This window comes from Periplaneta americana, chromosome 6 (assembly GCF_040183065.1).
Source record: "Periplaneta americana isolate PAMFEO1 chromosome 6, P.americana_PAMFEO1_priV1, whole genome shotgun sequence".
In the NCBI taxonomy this organism is placed as follows: Eukaryota; Metazoa; Arthropoda; class Insecta; order Blattodea; family Blattidae; genus Periplaneta; species Periplaneta americana.
Genome location: NC_091122.1, coordinates 38434856 through 38456600, shown reverse-complemented (window position 1 = coordinate 38456600; position 21745 = coordinate 38434856). Strand labels below are relative to the sequence as shown.

General features: G+C 33.9%; 1 protein-coding gene across 6 annotated transcripts in view; it reads right to left on the bottom strand.

The window, feature by feature from the left end:
- Nucleotides 1-21745, bottom strand: part of Smr (Smrter) — a 404162-nt gene that overhangs the window by 189702 nt on the left and 192715 nt on the right. For 5 of the 6 annotated variants that reach the window (XM_069827907.1, XM_069827904.1, XM_069827906.1 and 2 more), the window contains exons 5-7: nucleotides 7509-7793; nucleotides 1634-1690; nucleotides 1197-1249 (exon numbers count right to left, since the gene is read on the bottom strand). In XM_069827907.1, the coding sequence (XP_069684008.1) occupies nucleotides 1197-1249; nucleotides 1634-1690; nucleotides 7509-7793 (395 nt within the window). The remainder of the gene's footprint in view (nucleotides 1-1196; nucleotides 1250-1633; nucleotides 1691-7508; nucleotides 7794-21745) is intronic. The other variant, XM_069827908.1, reaches the window with a different exon arrangement.

Below are 21745 nucleotides of genomic sequence, written 5' to 3'. Positions count from 1 at the left end.
TTCGAGATAAATATCAGATGGAAGGCACCTGGGAAGTATATGGTTTAATGATCAGAGCGAGGGGCACTATCCCACGATCAACTGTAAACACTATCAGAACATTTGGAATCCATGACATCATTCCAAAAATAATTACTTCAACCATTAAAAGGTCTGTGGCAATTCTGAAAAATCATTTATACGGAATATCATAATCCCCCCCCCCCTTCTATTCGTTAGTGCGCGATTGTTACAAATATATGTACAAATTTATTATTTCTTAAATTTAAGCTCCTAGTTCACATTTCAATTTGACTCATCTATTTTACTGTAATCGTTACTATTCTTATTTGTGTGTTATTCTGTGTTTTTGGCAACCCAGGATGCAACTTTAACAAAGATTTACTGTCACTGTAATGTGCCAACAGATTTAATTATCAATAGCAGAAACAACTAATTACCCATTCACTAGAGATACCCATGGTTTTGGTTCACTGAACCTTAGGATAAGTCACATACCTCCACAAACACAAACACATCCACACCAACACCTCTGCTCTCCTTCCCCACCCACCTTCTCATAAAAAAAAAAACACATATTCTGACAGCAGTGAACTAGCAAATGAGCAGGAATTTTTTTTATCATTTTGACTGGGCAAGTGCATCATTAATTTGCATCCACTTCCTTTATGTAGAAAACACAAGGGATATTAATTTATATTACAGTACAATTACAATGAACCGTCAGTTTCCTCCTGAATATTTTTCAATGCGTCAACAACACACAAAGCAAGTGTTAAATCAAATATATATATATATATATATATATATATATATATCATGCAACTGAAGCTTTCACTGCTAGAAAATTTACCCCATAGTAATTTCTGAAAATTGTTCATTACTAAATAGCCTACAACTTGGCGATAATGTTACGAATAAAAAATTATACGATTGTATTACTAAAATATGAAACATATGCGTGTACAGTGTAATAACAGTATTAGTTTGACAGTGTCTCATTTGCAAATTATTTTCTTGCATTCGTTTCTTCTGCATAAGAAAATGACTCTTGTAATACACAGCTATACAAACGACTGTTAATATAAAATAAAATATTATTACATTGTAATCTCTGGAGGGTGAAAGAAAAAACTAGTACAGTCACTTATCTTTATCTTAACTTATATATAGATTATCAACAGCATGGAACACACCTTCTCTTATTCTCATGATAGATTGCAGTATCTGAGGGCTGATTGTAAAGTGGCTGAAAACAAAAAACAGAACATTTTGTAAACTAATACATTTTTCTTTACACACATAACTTCTACAGCTACGATCTATTGATAAGTTAGTTAAGCTTCATATAAATGCTAGATTTTCCGAAGAAGTAGATAAACTATAGCAAACTACAGTCTGAAAGTGAATTAGAGAATAAGGTCATCCATTTTATACTTTACAAATAAGTAAATAAAACATAAATGCTTATGAAAAACAACTTCTGTAGTTTTCAAAATATGGCTCTTGTAATAGAAAACAGAAAATATATTGTTCATAGTAAACTGCAAATTGAATAAGTAGATATCATTAAAAGGCTACAGAGTAACGTTCTTTGCTTTAAGATAGTTACTGACTCATGCATATTACTTACCAGCTCAACTTTCGGTCCCAGTTTCTCCAACAGCGAGTGAGCTTCCTGTGCCTTTTTCTGAAAAAGAAACATAATTTGCTCAACAAAACAGAACAGTACTAGTAAATAAGAGAAAGCACAAAATACATCAAGCAACGAGAAAGATTTATGACAAAACTGCAAAAACAGAGGAATGTGGGTGTGTTTTAATGGGGAGCCATAATAAATATGTTGCAGTGATTGTATGTATTGGCAACTGCACTATGATGATAGTGATGATGGTGATAGCAACAACAATATTAGATCTTTGAATATTTTCTTCTTCTATTAGGTTTGTTTGAGACACAAACATGTTAAAAAGTAACAATTACTAACAACTTCAGTTGTACAAAGTCATTTTTTTTAAGGAGTCACTTTGTATTACACCATTATTTGATATCATAAATAAGTAAATGATATTTTGTCTTCTTCTTTCTTTACTTTGAACTTATTTTGCATATAATATATTGTATATTGCTGTTTAGCATTACAACAGTATTTTTTTAAGTTCTTTATTCTGCATAATATGTACCTACACCGATTTCACACTTCTGATAATCCTACTTGTCTGTGGTGTAATAATCATGATGAAGATCTGGACACACTCTTCTATACTGTCCACCCATAAACCACAAAAGAAGTAAATTAAAATCATCAGTACCAGTTGCAGAAGACACAGCCCTGCAGTATATATTGACCGATCATAATACCCCTCATTTCTCGTGAAAAACAACAACTGAATAGACTACAGTGGACTATAGTGGACTTTATGTTGTCAACAAACTGCTGGATACATTAAGAAGATTGATCACTGATTTGCATAGGCTAATATAGTTAGCAGTATTAAATGTTCAATTCTTTTGTAAAATTAAGTTTATATATACGATATTGTGGTTAACGATTTGTTGTTAATGTAATTGATCATTGGTCACCTTCATCTTTCTTTTTTTCCCCCTCACGTCTTCCCCCTTCCTACTTATTACTAGGACTGGTACTTTTAGCACCAGAACAATGAATTCAAGTTAACAATAAACAGAGTTTCGAATAATATCCGTTCTTAAAAGTTCGTGTACACTTTATGAAACAACACATACCTAGCTTAGAGGGAACGTGGTGGGAGTACTCCCTTCACAAGAGGTTACATAACTCCTATCTATTTTCTGTTGCATGTTCGTTTCAGTACGTAAAGAATTTGACCAGTACAACAGGTCAGGAAACTAACAGTGTAGTAGTAACATTAACCTACAAAAAACAATAGGTACATTCGAAACAATCCAAATTAAATACTTTTGCAGAAGATTTTGAAAACAAGTGTTCTTTCATAAATGGAGAAACTATGTTTTGTAAGTTATGCAAATATGTGTCTAGACGAAGATCTAAGGTATGCAGGAACATTACAACGCCATAAACATGCTGTAACTTAAACACAAAGTTGCTGGATAGTAGAGAGACAAAGTAATACCATCACAGCAAGGAAAGGAATGTCACATAAACCAACACCAAACAGACAGTCGGAATCTCCTCAGGAATTGTGCAAAATGTTGGTCTGTGCCAACATCTTTTTTACAAGTTAGAAGATTAGAGTTTCAGACATTTTTAAGGGGAAATACGTAGGAAGAAAACTTCCCTCCCATTGAACCTTGCATATGTGATATCTGATGGTATTATATGAAAAAGTATTAGGTGACAAACGAAATGAAGTGACAGGAAACAAAAAATTCTTGTTGCTCTCAACGAAACCACAGATGAAACTGGAAGGTATGTCACTATGTTGTTATTGGGATCCTCTCTCCTAATAGTGGGGTAAGTTGTTTTTAGTAACAATGGAGGTTTTCTATAAAATTAACCATACATCTGTACCAAATCTGTTTGAAACATCAATGTTTCCGTTACGGCCAAATGGAATCATGAGAGGAAACGTCCTTGTTTTTTAATCTGATGGTACAGACCCAGAAAGAAAATTTGGGCCACCTGAATTTTGTTTCTCGGTCTGCAGTACATTTATGGTGAAAGCAACTGAAGATATACAATACTTTTACAAACACGTGAGTTATTTAACATCCTAATATGTCTGGTTTGTGTTCTGCGTAAAGCAGGAGAAGTATTTCGATCAAGCTACACAGACGTGGACAGTTTCATATCACAAGATAAGAGTGGCTGGAGGCTGCAATGTACTGCACTAAGTCAAAATAATTAACATGCTCGATAGTTAAGACAGTTCATCAATCGCAGCGGCTAAATGCCTAATCTTGGAACAGCTATTAGAAAATTTATTGATTGGTGGAAGAATTACCTAAAACAATTAACCAGTCAATAGATGTACAGTAGAACCTGATTATCCGTCACCCTATTAACCGATTGGCAGATTATCCGGCTGTCTTTCTCTCGCTCCTTTTTTTTTTTTCTAAAGAAACATACGAAGTAGATTGTATTGTACATTATATTAATATATGTTTTTTTTTTCTAGATAGTGTTATTACAAGCATTTACACTTACACAGTTTGGTCTACTGTTCGAGTTGCTGTACTCTACAACTTCTACATAAAATGTATTCCACGAGTGTTAAAATAAAATGTGTTGTGCTAAGTATCAAACAAAATGCATATAATTAAGTGGTTTGGCAAAAGAGAAACTGTGTGTAATCTCGCATCACAATATGAGACTGATGTTACAACTGTGAGCAAATGAATAAAAATCAAAGGTAAAGTGTATACAGTATGTAAATCTACAACATGAGACCTCTATTATTTATATCTTTCTGCTGACAGCCATTACAAGGAGTTTTCTTAGCCCTTAAAATATGTCGTTGACAATCGAACTTAAATTAATGAACTTCTGACTCACTACCAAACGTGTTAAACACAAGACCATGGAGGAAATGACGAAAATTCAAATGTTATTCACTTAATTTACGAAAATATTTTGTTACGGATTATCCGATTTTTTCGATTAATCCCCTTCATTACCACGGATAATAGAGGTTCTATTGTATCTACCAATGGTAGTGAAACAAAGGCTGAAAAGCATACTTGAAAAAAACCTAGGATCTTCCTTGATGTGTTATATAAAATGTAATGCTAGATTCTAAAAAAGCCCAGAATATTATATGTTCAAACAAAACACAAAGTATTGATATCCCACATTTTAGAATTACTCTAGTCACATCATGTGATGTATAAAAAGAACTTTTTCACAATCAGACTTGTCTTAAGCAGTAAAAAAACTTTCGGTTAGATATCATTAGGCATTTACTCATTTGGTTCAAGCACTCGATCGAGGGGCCGGTAGTGCAAAGCTACCATCCGTGGGATTACGCCTGAATGCCTCTAAGATCGCATCCCATCTGTACCTAATTTCTCACGCCTTCTATTCTGTAGGTGAATTCATGACATTCAACAACGCTTCATGAATATTTCTGTGTTGCATTAAGTATTATTACTAAAATTTTGTGTTGTACTAGTAGACTATATTGTAAAACTCTTCTATATATACTTCAACTAGACTGTGACTATAATTAAGACTTTGTAATACTATTAAGATTTTTTTTTTTTTTTGTCGTTTGACATGTTCCATATTCTAGCTGTGAAGCAATATACAAATACCATGGAATGTAAATAAATAAAATACAAGTGTCGGGTAATCTTTTGGCGAATCCTCGGACCTCACCTCATCTCACTACATCTCGCCAAAATATTGTAAAAAATTGCAGAAAATTGTAAAAATTGTAGAAAATTACCAAATTGTAAAATTGTAAAAATTGTAAAATGTAAAAATTTGTAAAAATTGTAATTGTAATATTGTAAAATTTTGACTTGTTCCACATCTTAAAGCTTCATTGCTCATGTAAGATCTATGGAGTATAATAAATGATACAATACAATACAATACTCCTCCCCTTGTTCTACAAAGCTCAGATGAGATGTGATGCCGATGCTCTCGTGGTGGGGAACGGACAGTGTAGAGTTATGGTGATACAACCATTTTCCGTAACTATTTTAAAAAGTGCCTTACTTCACAACTTTATTGATAGAGGTGCTAAAACTGACCACCTTCGTTGTCCACATATTTTTGGTACCTCTTTATGAAATGTCCCAAAACTTGTTGTAGTTTTTATCGATTAATGTTGTTAATTTCGTAATAGACATTACATTTCAGTTCTTCCAAGGTGCATAGGGTACTTCTTCATGGAGAGGTATTTCATGAACGAGATCAGGTTTCTCAACACTACAGTAACGATTGTTTTGTAAACACACATAACCAAGGAGGTGGAACTATGCCTCGTCTGAGAAAAATATTAGAGGTGGGTCTATTAATCCGTTGTGAATATTATTCAGCATCCACTCACAAAATGCGCGTCTATGTCTAGGATCACCCGGGTGAAGAGTATGTGCCTTAGTTATTTTATATGGCTGCAACTTTAATAATTTGCTCTTTTGCATAGAGCCATAAGAAATTCGTACTTGTTGTGAAAGATGCTTAAGTGATTTTCTAGGAGAATGTTCCAATTGATGACCAATGTCATCCTGATCGGCAGGCAAGTGCCTTAGCCGACTGAGCTACGCCAGTGGCTAAGTTTGGTATATAACACACAATTAGTACTAGTTATTTTAGCCTTGCCTTCCCATTTTATGTACACTCCCTTTTAAAGAAAACCTTTATTTAAGGAAAAGAAAAGTAATCCCTCAGAGAGTCGTTAAAAAGGGGGGGTTCTACTGTATTAGTTTTTAACACTTACAAATAACAAAATCATTCCTGCTGCCTCTTTGCTCTGGCCCAGCACCCCCTTCCCAAATGGCGCTCCTGGGCTATAGCCCCAGAATGGTTAAAACAGCCCTCGTCATATTATTTTTTATCCCTATCAATGTTTACTGAGAACTAATTTCTTCCTAAGTTTCATATTTACTTCGTTTTGTCGCATATATGAAAAGTTTTCTAAAGGAAGAATCTGTTTGTCATGTACTACTGATGAATTATTTTCATAACAACTCATTGTAATTATGGAATGGCTTGACGTAAGTCTTCCCTTATTCCTTCTCTCATACAATATGGGTTCAACATTTACAAACCTTCATGCATAAACCTCCGTGCATTCTCCTACATTGCACATACAGTAGAACCTCTATTATCCGTGGTAGTGAAGGGGATGGACTGAACGGTTGATCTAAAAATTAGGATAATCCGTACCATGAAAGAATTTGTAATTTCCTCCATGGTCTTGTATTTAACACGCTAGGTAGTGAATCAGAAGTTCACTCATTTAAGTCTGGTTGTCAATGATGGGTTTTTAAGGAACAAGGAAGCCCTTTGTAATGATTGTCTCAGGAAGGATAGGAATAAAGGAGGTCTCGTGTTGTAGATTTATGTACCTTTTTACAATTTATCCTTGTTTTTTTTATTAAATCGCGCAGTTGTAACTCCAATCTCGTATTTTGATGTGAGATGAGCCACAGTTTCTCTTCCTCAATCCATTCAATTATTTCCATATTTTTTCGATACTTAACACAACACGTTTTCTTTTAACACCCGTGGAAGATTTTTTATATACAAGTTATATTATAGAACGGCAATTCGAACAGTAGACAATGCTGTGTAACGATAAAGATTTGTAATAACAGTCTCTAGCAAAAACATATGTAGAACCTACTAATATGATGTACAAAACAGTACTTCACATAAGTTATTTATTTCTGAAGAAGGAAAAAAGAGCGAGAAATAGACAGTCGGATAATCTGCCAGTCAGTTAATAGCGTGATGGATAATAGGGGTTCTACTGTACTGTATTCTCTTGCACTAGCAGTACAACGAAACTCAACAGTTATAATGTAAATATCTACCTCTACATTATGATATAACTCACTCTATTGTCAGCATAGATTTTCTGAGCAGGACTCTGATGCTTTGGCTGAGCTATTTCCTCTTCTTCCTTCTTTATTGACGGTTTGTTTGCTGCTTCTTCCAGTTCCTGCTGTTTCTTTTTGAGTTTAGAGATCTGTGATTCAGCCTTAGCAATCTCTCTATCTACTTTTCCAATCTGCTGCAGTAAATCATCCTTGGTTGCTCGGAATGCTGCATCCTCCTGCATGGAGTCAGGTGGTAATGTTGGTGAAATTGCTTCCACCTGAGGATTGTATGCTGGCTGCTCCTGCAACAAAGCACCAATATTCACTAGGTGCACGCACTGCCACAATCACACAGTGATGTAAACCATTGGAAAAACAGAGCTCCTATGAAAACAAGCATCTGCCATCCAAATTTTCTACATTCGATAAACACTGCTTCTTCAAGCAACAATGAATGACACATGGCTTACTATCAAACATATTACAGCTGCTACTTGTAAGAATATTTTGTATTCGACAGATAATGGAGAAAAAATGGGAGTATAAGGATACAGTGCATCAGTTATTCATACATTTCAAAAAGGCATATGACTCGGTTAAGAGAGAAGTTTTATATGATATTCTTATTGAATTTGGCATTCCCAAGAAACTAGTTCGATTAATTAAAATGTGTCTCAGTGAAACATACAGCAGAGTTCGTATAGGTCAGTCTGTCAGATGCGTTTCCAATTCACTGTGGGCTAAAGCAAAGGGATGCACTATCACCTTTACTTTTTAACTTTGCTCTAGAGTATGCCATTAGGGAAGTCCAGGATAACAGAGAGGGTTTGGAATTGAATGGGTTACATCAGCTGCTAGTCTATGCGGATGACGTGCATATGTTACGAGAAAATCCACAAATGGTTAGGGAAAACACGGGAATTTTACTGGAAGCAAGTAAAGAGATAGGTTTGGAAGTAAATCCCGAAAAGACAAAGTATATGATTCTGTCTCGTGACCAGAATATTGTTCGAAATGGAAATATAAAAATTGGAAATTTATCTTTTGAAGAGGTGGAGAAGTTCAAATATCTTGGAGCAACAGTAACAAATATAAATGATATTCGGGAGGAAATTAAACACAGAATAAATATGGGAAATGCCTGTTATTATTCAGTTGAGAAGCTTTTATCATCCAGTCTGCTGTCAAAAAATCTGAAAGTTAGAATTTATAAAACAGTTATATTACTGCTTGTTCTTTATAGTTGTGAAACTTAAGTCTCACTTTGAGAGAGGAACAGAGACTACCGGTGTTTGGGAATAAGATTCTTAGGAAAATATTTGGGGCTAAGAGGGATGAAGTTACAGGAGAATGGAGAAAGTTACACAACACAGAACTGCATGCATTGTATTCTTCACGTGACATAATTAGGAACATTAAATCCAGAAGTTTGAGATGGGCAGGGCATGTAGCACGTATGGGCGAATCCAGAAATGCATATAGAGTGTTAGTTAGGAGGCCGGAGGGAAAAAGACCTTTAGGGAGGCCGAGACGTAGATGGGAAGATAATATTAAAATGGATTTGAGGGAGATGGGATATGATGATAGAGAATGGATTAATCTTGCTCAGGATAGGGACCGATGGCGGGCTTATGTGAGGGCGGCAATGAACCTCCGGGTTCCTTAAAAGCCAGTAAGTAAGTAACTTGTAAGCATTCTGTGAGTATAACATTGCTAGTCACTTAAGTCTATTTACAATTATTGAATTTTATTGTACTCGATACCACGTAGTTAGATACTACGTAGCTAAAACACAAAAGAATTATTTAATTCATCTTCTATTAATAAAACATCATATTGTAAGTTGTTTCTCTTTGCTTTATACTACACAATAAACAATCGAAAACCTTGTAATTATAATTATACGCTGTATAAATAATGTATAAATATGTAAACATGGCATTTATTTATATCAATCTATGAACAAATAAAAGGCCACCAAACACTACGTGTAATTTTGTTTATATTTAATACTGTTACATAATTATAACACTTTAAAATTAAATTATATTATATTATTATTCTAATATACATAATATAGTGTATAAAAATACGTAGTAACAGTTTCAAACAACTGTTAATGTGCAGTACAGTATGTAAGTGCTACTGAAAATTGGTGACTAGGGATTCTCAATATTATCAGTACAGATGATTATCTATTTCAATCTCTGCACGACTATTTTGCTGTATAATTGCAAGTAAATTTTATGGTATCTAAACAAAAATAAAATCGCACAATCCCAAACTTACAATATGACATTTATAATGAGCATGTGGCATGAATAATACAGCTTGTAAAGTATAATTAACTCAACAATACCAGCAACCAAACTAACAGAGATTAAAACAGAATTGCGTAAATGATAAATTATATTAAAATGCTTAGGTGGAGCAATTTCAGTCTTATTAATTGATCCATGGGTGCTGGACCACGGACTCATTTTATCAGCATTATCACCTTCATCTCATTCAGACGCTAAATAACTTAAGATGTTGATAAAGCATCGTAAAATAACCTACTAAAAAAACATGTAGAATCACCTCTTAAATTTTGGTGCAGAGGTTATCATCTACTCTGTATACAGAACAAAACAAGAAAAGAATCATTTTTATATTCAATTACGAGCACACTGTTAGCTGAACAGCTAGAGCGTCGGTTTTCCATGCTAGTAACCATGGGTTCGAATCCTGGTGGATCCAACTGGAATTTGTAGTGGACAAGGTCGGTGTCTGATGGTAGGTTTTCGCGGGGTACTCTCGTTCCCATTAGCAGGATTCCAACATTGCTCCATTAATCATCATTATACAGTGTTACATAAAATGTCTCCTTTGGTACACCAAAGGCAGTAACTTTGTGGCAGCTAAAAGAACTACAAGCTTCGGCGCGTCATGGGGACACTTGGGTGAGTGACTTAAGCCAAGTATCTCGTCGATTTATGACCGAAAATTATAATTCCATACAAGCACAGCCAAAAATATTCAGTAGCTTACCGTGTTAGCATTCTTTCACAAAACAATGTATGCTGCTATCTAAATTTAGTGGCATATATTTATTATTGTCCTGCATAGAATTGGAATATATCAGTCCCCTAACTGCCCATTGTGCAACTCAAACCAAGAAATGGATTCGGAACACCTCAAAATCTGTGCCTCAGTGGCTGGCCATGATAATATCTTTGAAAAATATTGGAGTGCAAGAGATCAAATGACTTTATTGTCAAACGCCTGGCATTAGAAAACAACAACAACATATTTATTATTGTAAAGAATTACCTACGGTCTATAAACAGCATTAGATCTAATAAATGTCCTATGAAACAATCGTATTCTTAAAAAAAAATAATGACTCTTTTAAATGAATGCATTGCTCTGCGCTTCAATTTTCTTATAAATATACACGGACAATTTATTGACTTGTAAAATAACTGAGAAATGGCCCTACCAATAAAGAAATGTATAAAATCCGTCTAACACTTGAATGAATAGAGACCCTTCTCAAAGTAAAGATATCTACATCATGTATAATGTTTATGCTTTTATTATATTTTTGTGCTATAAATTTCTTCTATTCCTTTATTACAATGAGAAGACTATGAGACCACATCTCATGAACCATTGCATGAACACTACACAGCTCCCCAAAAAATGCCAACAATAGTTTTAAGATCATAAGGAAATCTTTATTTACAACTTCTAATCTTATGACTTATAATTAAGTACAAATCTCCATGTACCATTTTAAAAGCATAAGAATTTCAAAATTGTTTATAATCAAAACATAATGTAGTAACAAAAAATGGGAAAGGTTTCTCCATTTGCTTTGGCTCAGAATATTTATTACAAGACTACAAGTTGCTATCCAGACCAGATAAAATCACAAGCTCTGTATCATATATATATAGAGGAAGCTTATGACAAGATAATAAATTAGCAAGAGAGAAAAAATGTAATTAACATTAATCAAATGCACAGATTTTCTCCATTTGTTTTCTAATATGCCAGTAAACGTCTGTGATGTCATTTTACAAATAGGCCTATCTGAAATGTTGATAGCTTCGCAGTTTAGTATGTGCTGGAAGTTCATAGTTGAATCCTCAGTAAGTTGCGAAATTTGAAACTTTCCAAGCTCGAAAATGTTCTAAAATTATTTTTCATTTCTTAGTTTTGGTAGTGTTACTATATTGATACAGCACACGGCAACGCATTCCTAAATCTTTTTTAGACTTGTAAATAAAAATCTATATTTAACTGGGGCCATCCTTTCAAGGATGTAAACAATAGTTTGGGTTTTGGGTTTATATGACTCGAAGAATGTAAATGCATTTTTATGGCCAGTAAAAACTATTGCCAAAAGCTATCCTGGTAAAAGGTCCTCCTCATTCTTGCAACAGTCCTCCTATAGTAAATAATGATACTGTGTGTAGCTACAGTATTTCCTGCAGTGGTGTACACTGCCTGCATACTAATCAACAGTCTGGTGGAGAGTGGTGGGAGAGAGGAGGAGGTGAGAAATGAAAGAAGGGGAGGGTGCCACTGACCTTCAGCGAGGGGAAAGGAGGAGAAGTAGATAAATAGAAAAGCAGACAAGAGTGGGGAATGGGAGGGAGATGTAGGGTTGGCCAAGATTGTGCAGAAAGGAACTGCTCAGAGCCCAACAGCTTTACCCGAAACAATTTCCCTAAAGAAGAGATGACAGTACTACAGTAGAGCACTGTACCTAACGTGCAATGGGTACTTCGTACATATTCTAAATACGTAGTTTGTATTCCTCTAGAAAAGGATCAAATCGTCAACATTTTTTTTCCGTCAACTTTATCATTAGTTCACTACTATGCTACGTTTTACAGCTTCACACTATTCACAATTTCCCTAAAGAAGAGATGCCAGTGCTACAGTAGAGCACTGTCCCTAAACGTGCAATGGGTACTTCGTACATATTCTAAATACGTAGTTTGTATTCCTCTAGAAAAGGATCAAATCGTCAACAACATTTTTTTTCCGTCAACTTTATCATTAGTTCACTACTATGCTACGTTTTACAGCTTCACACTATTCATAATTTCCCTAAAGAAGAGATGACAGTACTACAGTACAGCACTGTACCTAATGTGCAATAGGTACTTCGTACATATTCTAAATACGTAGTTTGTATTCCTCTAGAAAAGGATCAAATCGTCAACATTTTTTTTTTTTTTTTTCCGTCAACTTTATCATTAGTTCACTACTATGCTACGTTTTACAGCTTCACACTATTCACAATTTCCCTAAAGAAGAGATGACAGTACTACAATAGAGCACTGTCCCTAAACGTGCAATGGGTACTTCGTACATATTCTAAATACGTAGTTTGTATTCCTCTAGAAAAGGATTAAATCGTCAACAACATTTTTTTCCGTCAACTTTATCATTAGTTCACTACTATGCTACGTTTTACAGCTTCACACTATTCACAATTTCCCTAAAGAAGAGATGACAGTACTACAGTAGAGTACTGTCCCTAAACGTACAATGGGTACTTCGTATATATTCTAAATACGTTGTTAGTATTCCTCTAGGAAAGGATCAAATCGTCAATAACATTTTTTTTTTTTTTTTTTTCCGTCAACTTTTATCATCAGTTCACTGTGCTACATTTTACAGCTTCATACTATTCACTCCTCGAACATACATACAGGTACCAGTTTTCGTGGTTAACATAGTCTATCTAATTTTTTGTTTAAGATATTTTTCTTAGTCTTTTTCAAATAATCAAACAGACGTCATCGAATTTTTATGTATGTGTTTTAACACACCATAACAACTCGCAATAACGGGAATGTTTTTTCTTCTTGTTTTGAGATAGTAATAACAACCATTTTTTTTTCTTTCATTACGGAAAAGATAACATTTTATTATATCATTCGACAACGCACAATAAATCTGTACGCACTTCCTGTTGAAGCTTTCCCGATTCCAAACGAACATTAATACCATTACTTCCAATAATTTAATTAGAATCCTAAAAAACATAACATGTAATCACTCCTTACTTTATAGACATAAAATTCCACAAAATAAACAGCATGTTCAAACAAAGCCACTCACTAAAAGCAAATACAAGATAAATATCTACGAGTACTTTCTTTGTATTATTTTGTAATTATTATTTAGTATATTCGCATTATTTTACTCGACTTGTGCTTGTATAACTATATAAATTTTTATTAGTGCTCTTTAAATATTAGTCTGTAAAACTGTATCAGCTTCTTTTGTTTCTGACTAAGTGGAAGAGAAGGCCTGATGGTCTTAATTTCGCCAGAATAAATAAATAGATATTATTATTATTATTTATTTTATTATTATTATTAGTATTATTATTATTATTATTATTATTATTATTATTATTATTATTATTATTCTACGGAACAGTAATTTGAAAAAGCATGTTACTAGAAAGGAGAGTCATCTTTAAATAACTACACAAAACTCTACAAGCATTAGATGATGTACCAAACACTATCTAAATGCAGAAATTATGCAACATCAGTTCACATAATACACTTGGCAAATACTGTCCTTTCTTTCCTCACCAACACAAGTCAGTATCATTTTACCTACATATGCTAATTACACTCTCAGAAACCCAGGCCTACTACTGATCAATAAGGGAAGCTCCAGTTCTCAGGTGTCTGAATTCGAATTTTAGTATACTAAGTACAACTTACAATAACAGACAATAAAACAAGGAGTAGAAATTCAATATTCTGTTTTATGCTTCCATTGTGTTCAACACAGTGTGAGGCCTTAGGGTTTCTGCACAACATCCTAAATATAAAGCATTTTATGTCTCATAGCTTCATGCCTGCTCCATTATCAGGAAAAGCAAAGAATTTATGGATCCATTACTAGTCCTGTACTCTTGCTCATGGTAGATTCTTCATTCTTTGATTTTCCTAATGGAGCACGTGAAAGGTTGGATGTTTCTACAACTACATAACAGTACAAAAACTAAAAAAACTTCCCACTAGAAATTCGGTTTAAATATCTAAAAAAGTTATTTCTTTTTCACCATGTTAGTAATGTTAAAACAAGTGTTTATGCAAATTTTGGCCACTCAAGCGCAATTACGAGATTAGTCCAGAAAGTAAGTTTCCTTGAAGCTATTTACATAATGAAAATACAATTTCATGGAAAGATTTATTGAAACAAATACAGCAATTGTTGAGCAATTTTTCAACATTTTCCCCACCGGAAATGAGACCTGTCATAACATGGGATCAACTTTTGTATTCCTGTTTCGCAGAAATCTGCCGCCTGGGATCAGAACCAGTGTGTGACAGCCATCTGCACCGCTCTGCTGATACCACAGTAACACAATGTCTCAATTCTGGTGGAAAATGTATTGAAAAATAAGTCAACAATTGCTGTATCTGTTCCAATAAATTTTTCCGTGAAATTGTGTTTTATTTCTGTAAAGATCCCAGGGAAACTTAATTTCTGGACAGCCTCGTAATTGCGTTCAAATGGCCAAAATTTGTATAAGCGCTTGTTTTGACATTATTAACATGGCAAAAGAAAAAAAAAATAACTTTTTTATCTGCCCCCATGAGAATGTTTGCTAGTAAGTAAACGAAACTGAACTTACGAATCCTGATGAAATAACATAATTTTTAAAGTTGCAAGCATTTCTTCTCTGATATACAGTTTTCATTATTATTAAACCAGATTTCAAATGTGTATACATGTGTACAATTCTGCTAGACTAGCACAAGCTGAAGTTTTGAAGAACAATACACTTGTACGCCTATGTGTCGTCAATGCAAAGTCCGTTTTCACTGAAGACGTTCCAAAAGAGCACTCTTAGGTCAGTCTTAAATCAACATTTCAGAGCAAAAACCTTATTATTTATTGAAGTTCGAAATTAAAACAGATCAACGACCCTCGATCTGTTTCATTTGAATTGCTACTCGAGTGTCACATTAAATCAGTAATGTCTGCTGAAGGAAGCTGTATTCTAAATAATGGTAATTCAATATGAATTCATTCAGTGTTGCTAAGAGTAGGTACACGTTTATCACTTCATTTATATAACTTGCTTAAACTATTCCACTTTAAGGAAGATGTTTCCACGAAAATGGTGATTGATTGTAATGTTTGTCATCAATCCTTCTATTCACATCCCATACAGAGAACATACGTGGATTCAGCTAACAGAATAATTTATGGTCTACAGTCAAAGGGTACAAATTCAGTCACAATCTTTCCACATTACTTTAGTAACGTGCAATTTCATCCTGTGACAATGAAGAGGAAATGATGTAATACATCTGTTGATATGTGCAGTCATCACCTTTCAGAACTAAATACTGAAAGGAATGAAGAGTATGATACGCAAATCTAGTCTTTCAGGTGAAGCTCCCTGTAAAGCAGATTTGAATAATTTCAAGGGAAAAATTGTTCCAGGGCCGGCTCAGTGGTAGAGCGCTGGTACGTTCAACCAGAGGTCCCGGGATCGATACCTGGCCCCGGAACAATTTTTCCCTTGAAATTATTCAAATCTGCTTTACAGGGAGCTTCACCTGAAAGACTAGATTTGCATAATATATACGTTACTGTGTACATTAACAGAAAACCACAATTCCAAGTCACACAGAGATTGTGTGCACTCGTTGTGGGTCTCTGGCGTTTCGTCAGCCCACGCGAGTTATGTGGATATAAAGGGAAAAGTTGAGACGGTGTCGAGTGGAGTTCCCGGGTAGCTCAGTGGTAGAGCGCTGGTACGTTCAACCAGAGGTCCCGGGATCGATACCCGGCCCCGGAACAATTTTTCCCTTGAAATTATTCAGAGTATGATATGATCGTCAAATACAACGGATTAGATATCAACCACCATCTTCCATGTCTATCTCAACTACGGTCCTCAATGGTTTAGTGCTAACCATGCTTGTCAGGGAATCCAGGTTCAAACCTATGAAGGGTGATAGGTTTGAAAGGTGATACAAAACTTCAGCATGGCTTCCTACACAAGGGAAGTAGAGTTGGGAGGTCTGTATCAAAGAATTGCAGTATGTAAAAGAACCCTGTCCATAAATGAGAGTATTTCAGATAATCTGCCAATATTCATCGCCCATGGTAAAAAAAAACCTTGGGGTTTGTCCTAACCTCCATTTATATAATTCTATACCTTAACAAATGGCACCTCCTCTCATACTATATCACAAGTACAAATATGGAGAATATTTTCGTTATAAAAAAGAAATGTATTTTGTAGGAAATCTGCAAGTCATATAGGCTGCTTGACTCTAATTCCGAAGTTTCTAAATAACCTAATAAGATGCAAAAGAATCAAGCTATTCTCTAGTTGTACTTCAGTTATTACAAATTCTCGTATGATTATTTTCTTTGCACAAAAATTACAACTGTACTGGATTTTTTTTTTTAATACAGTAAATATGCAAATGGTAACTTAAGTTTTCATTGTGTCTATCCAAATGTCCACAGGAAAATTTTATTTGCACAGGATGTGTTTTATACAAAACTTGACATCAAATAGCTCTTCAAAATCTTATCGTCAAGATCCAAGTTTGATTGAAATCTGATAATTATATCATACCACAATGGAAGAAAGCCATGAAATCTGAAGTTGTAAAAACCATTTACATTTATTATCAATCGCTATTCATGTTACAAAGATAAATTTAACTTAAAATTAAGAAAGTTCCTAGGTTGACACGTTAGAAAAAAATACGAAACTATCGTTGAAGGATTTATTTTAGAAAATGAAAGCAACAAAATGATAAATAGTTCAAGTTTCGTTTTAAAGTAATGTTAAACCAAAACCTACATACAGTATATGGCTTACTACACAATTCTAGAAAAAGGATTTACTAATGAATACCAACCACCTACTGATTTGTTAAGCTATTCCTCAGACTGTTACTGTTCAACACTAGACTGTTACTGTTCAACACTAGACTGTTACTGTTCAACACTAGACTGTTATTGTTCAACACTAGACTTACTGTTCAACACTAGACTGTTACTGTTCAACACTAGACTGTTACTGTTCAACACTAGACTGTTACTGTTCAACACTATTCAGTTTTAAGCTGGCATGGCTTCGCTGCTAAACAGCTGAGCACAGAAAAGAAAAATTCTAAAGCTTTACAAAACAAGAGAAATATACACAAAATGTTACAGCAAATGTGTATATAAACGTTTATATGTCACATAAAGAACTTAACCAGTACAAATATATATGTTTTCATACAATCTTTCCAGTAGACTCTTTTATAGAAAACTAGGCAAGTTTCATTTAAGGCTATCTTTACTAAATTTTGGAAAACAATGGAACTGTGGGAAAGTTCACCAATATTTGGAAATAATGAATGTGACACAATACTAAAAATATCGAATTCGATTGTTATTCATGTTAGATTTTTATATTTAAACAACCTGAAATATGTAGGCTGTGTTTCGCTATTCCAGGTCTCATGCATTAATATCACTAAATCATGCAATAGTTAAAATCCAGAAATGCAGTACAGTTAAAACCTAGAAACAAACTTAAAGGAAATAATTCTCTAGGTTTAAAATTCCAGTTGTTTTCATTTCTCTCAAGTGCGTATACAACATGAAAACATGTTTGCTAACAAATAACTAGAGTGCTCCCTTGTTTGAAGAGTATTCATTTAACCGATTAACCTTTTAGACCTTTCGTTACAACACATAAATACATGCTAATTAAATTAACTAAATGCTAAAAAACAAAACCCTTCCTTCCATATAAAATACGAAACATTCACAGAAAAATATTCTACTGTAGTATTCTCAGTCTAAGTAAAGTTTAAGTATGATAAAATATGATTATCATATTTCCAAACATGTAGTATGCCACACGTAAAATTTATTGTATTTTTAACATAAATGTATTGTAGGTTATAATGTGCATATGCCAGAATGATCTAGTTCGCTTTATCTATACAAGCTGTTTTGAATAATGAACAAGCAACACTCTTTCATAACATACTATGTATACACTGTGTATGAAGAGTATCAAGATAAAACAGATGTATGACTCTGCAGTGAATAATATTCCATAGAATACGCATAGACAAAAATACTTTTTTGCTTATTAAACCAACTGCCTTAGCCATCTAAATTACTTATACCATGACCATAAATTAATGCTGATTGATATGAATGCATCGTAGACCCCAGAATGAAAGACAATTTTCCAAGAACAAAGCTAGATCCATTCCATTGTTGTTTTGTTTAGGTTATTTAAAAAGCCATTAAATAATACAACATTACAATAGGCTTAGTCAAAGTTAAAACTATTTCCACACAAATTGATTAAAATTACATTCAATATATTCCTGTACTGTGTAAAAGTTTTTTCTAAAGAGCATGTCTTTTAATTTAGTTTTAAAAATTCTAATATTATTAATATTTATAATGTTAAGAGGAATTTTATTAAAGAGTTTCACACCCACAACAAAATGGCTATTACAAACATTGACTAATTTACATTTAGGAACAGTTAGGTTATAGTTATTTCCAGTCTCGAGAATGTACCGTATTAAAGAATCTTATTCATGTAGATGTTCATATATAAACATAATGTTGGCAAAAAACTACAAAGGAGGAGGAGTTAGAATTCCAACTTCATTGAATAAAAGCTTACAATGTTCTCTTCGATCACAAGCTTTAAAGAATGAGTACAGCTTTTTTCTGATTAGATGTCTTTACCCACAAATATTTTCTTCTCTGCTTTGCACACACATTGGTCACTAACAAATTTCAGTTAAAGTAATTCAGAAGAACTTCTGCTTTAAGGTTACAGTTCTCTTGTTTAAATTAAAAGTGTTGGATATTAATGTAGCAATAATTCAATAACTTTCCAAAGTTCAGGAGTCACCATCACCATGTTTCCTTCAGGAACAACTTATGCTTATGATGTTTGAAGGTAATATGACTATGTGTGCGTACATCTTTCTCCCTTCTTCTAATCACCTGTCCATTACTTAAAACTTATGTGTATTGTACGGTAAATGTTAATCATAAATATGTTACGAATATAATAACCAGAAAAAATATTAATCTTGCCACAAAGACTGATTGCAGCAATAATTAAGCAGCTCAGAATGATCACTTCATAGAGAGTTTACATCAGTATAAACGTATAACTTCTGGATAATTAAAGTTTGACTTTGATAGGGTCTATATGGCTCAAATTGGAGGTTGACAACATAAAAACGTAAATCCAGCACTTAGTACCCATAAAATCCTGAATGTCCAATTCAATGTTTATACTTCGTTATTTACTGTGTTAATTTATTTGTTAATTTGGTTTCATATATCACTTTCTCTCTCTTTTTTTCCCTTCCCCTCTCCTTTTACCTGCCCTCTCCCTCTATTTTTGTTTGTTTCTATCTTTCTTTTTTCTTTCTTTCTTTCTTTCTTTCTTTCTTTCTTCCTTTCTTTCTTCCTTCCTTTATTTTTCATTCATACATTCATTCATGAAGATAATATTCGTTCAATGCAAAAATCAAGTATTCAAGTTGTTGAAATAAACATGCGCATTTTAACAGAAAAGGAGAGTTTATTTCCAAAGTCACTGCAAGTATTTCGTTGTGCAATGAGTTAAAAAAAAAATTAAAATTCTTTCTTTAATGCTGTGTTTAATATACACGAAAGTGTTTTCAGAATAATTCAAATTATTAATATTCGATATGAATATTGTAATACAATTCAAGTAAGACTGTGCAAAACATGTAACTTGTTGTTGTTGTTTAGTCAACTGTCGAAAGACAGGTCTGAACCTCACAAGTGACACCGACAAGGTACCACTTATGAGGCAACTAGACCAAAAGATAATGGGGTAGGATGGCCAGTTCCTTTCCTCCTCCACTGCATACTTCACTGATTAGCTACATATTACACTAATCAGACTTTCAATTTTGTAAAAAATATCAAAAGTGTGAAAGCTTTGCTTTGATTAAATGATAACACTAATAAAGTGCCTCAAACATAATGGTAGTCTGCCATGTTTCCTTTATTTTAGAAAATCTATAAAACTTTAAACTGCATTCTGGAAATCTAAGATATCTGAGCTAAAACAACCACATTTAGTTTCTTTCATTTCCAACACATATTACCTTCAATTTGGGATGAAACGTGTAAAAGAATTTTGCTTTATACAGTTTTGTATTAGCCGTTACTAATGTCTTGTTGAGTTCCATGAATAATGTAATGTTTCAAGAAATGGTGACTGTGGCTTGATTTAAAAAATTTAAAATATAACTATAGTCATGGCAACAACAGACAATAGTTTGAAAGCTAGAAAGTACAAAATAAATTGTATACCACAATGTTCTTTCAGTCTCTATCAACATATTGTCACACAAGTAATAACTATTAATCAAGTACAATTGAACTCTCAGGACGACGAATCATGAGGAATGAATGGATGATGATAATAATAATATATATAATTTATTTCAAGAAATAGTCTGCCCAGGCATCCTGGGTTGCCAAAAACACAGAATAACACACATATAAGAATAGTAATGATTACAGTAAGATAGATGAGCCAAATTTAAATGTGAACTAGGAGCTTAAGTTTAAGAAATAATAAATTTGTGCATATATTTGTAACAATCACACACTAACGAATAGAAAAGGGGGGGGGGGTATTATGATATTCCGTATAAATGATTTTTCAGAATTGCCACAGACCCTTTAATGGTTGAAGTAGTAATTATTTTTGGAATGATGTCATGGATTCCAAATGTTTTGATAGTGTTTACAGTTGATCGTGGGATGGTGCCCCTCGCTCCAATCATTAAACCATGTACTTCCCAGGTGCCTTCCATCTGATATTTTTCTCGAAAATACGGAATAGTAGGCTCATAAATTTGTTGTTTTTCTTTGTTGACCTCGGATGGTTGGGTCTGGCTCATCTCAAATCTAACAGTTGGGTCCAGTATAAAGCCTTTACTATTAGTCTTGTCTAGAGCCACGATGTCCGCTCTTCTAATTCCGCCGCCTTCAGACGCAACGCAGTGCACCTCTTCATGGACCTCGAAGGATTTGTTTCTAAGGGCTTGTGCTATTAGTTTTCGGATGTTATGATGGCGTGAATTTCTCAGGAGTTCTCCATGCTGACAGGATCCTAGGACGTGTGCTAAGGTTTCAATCTCGTTGCAGTATCTGCAACGGAAACCGTCCAAGG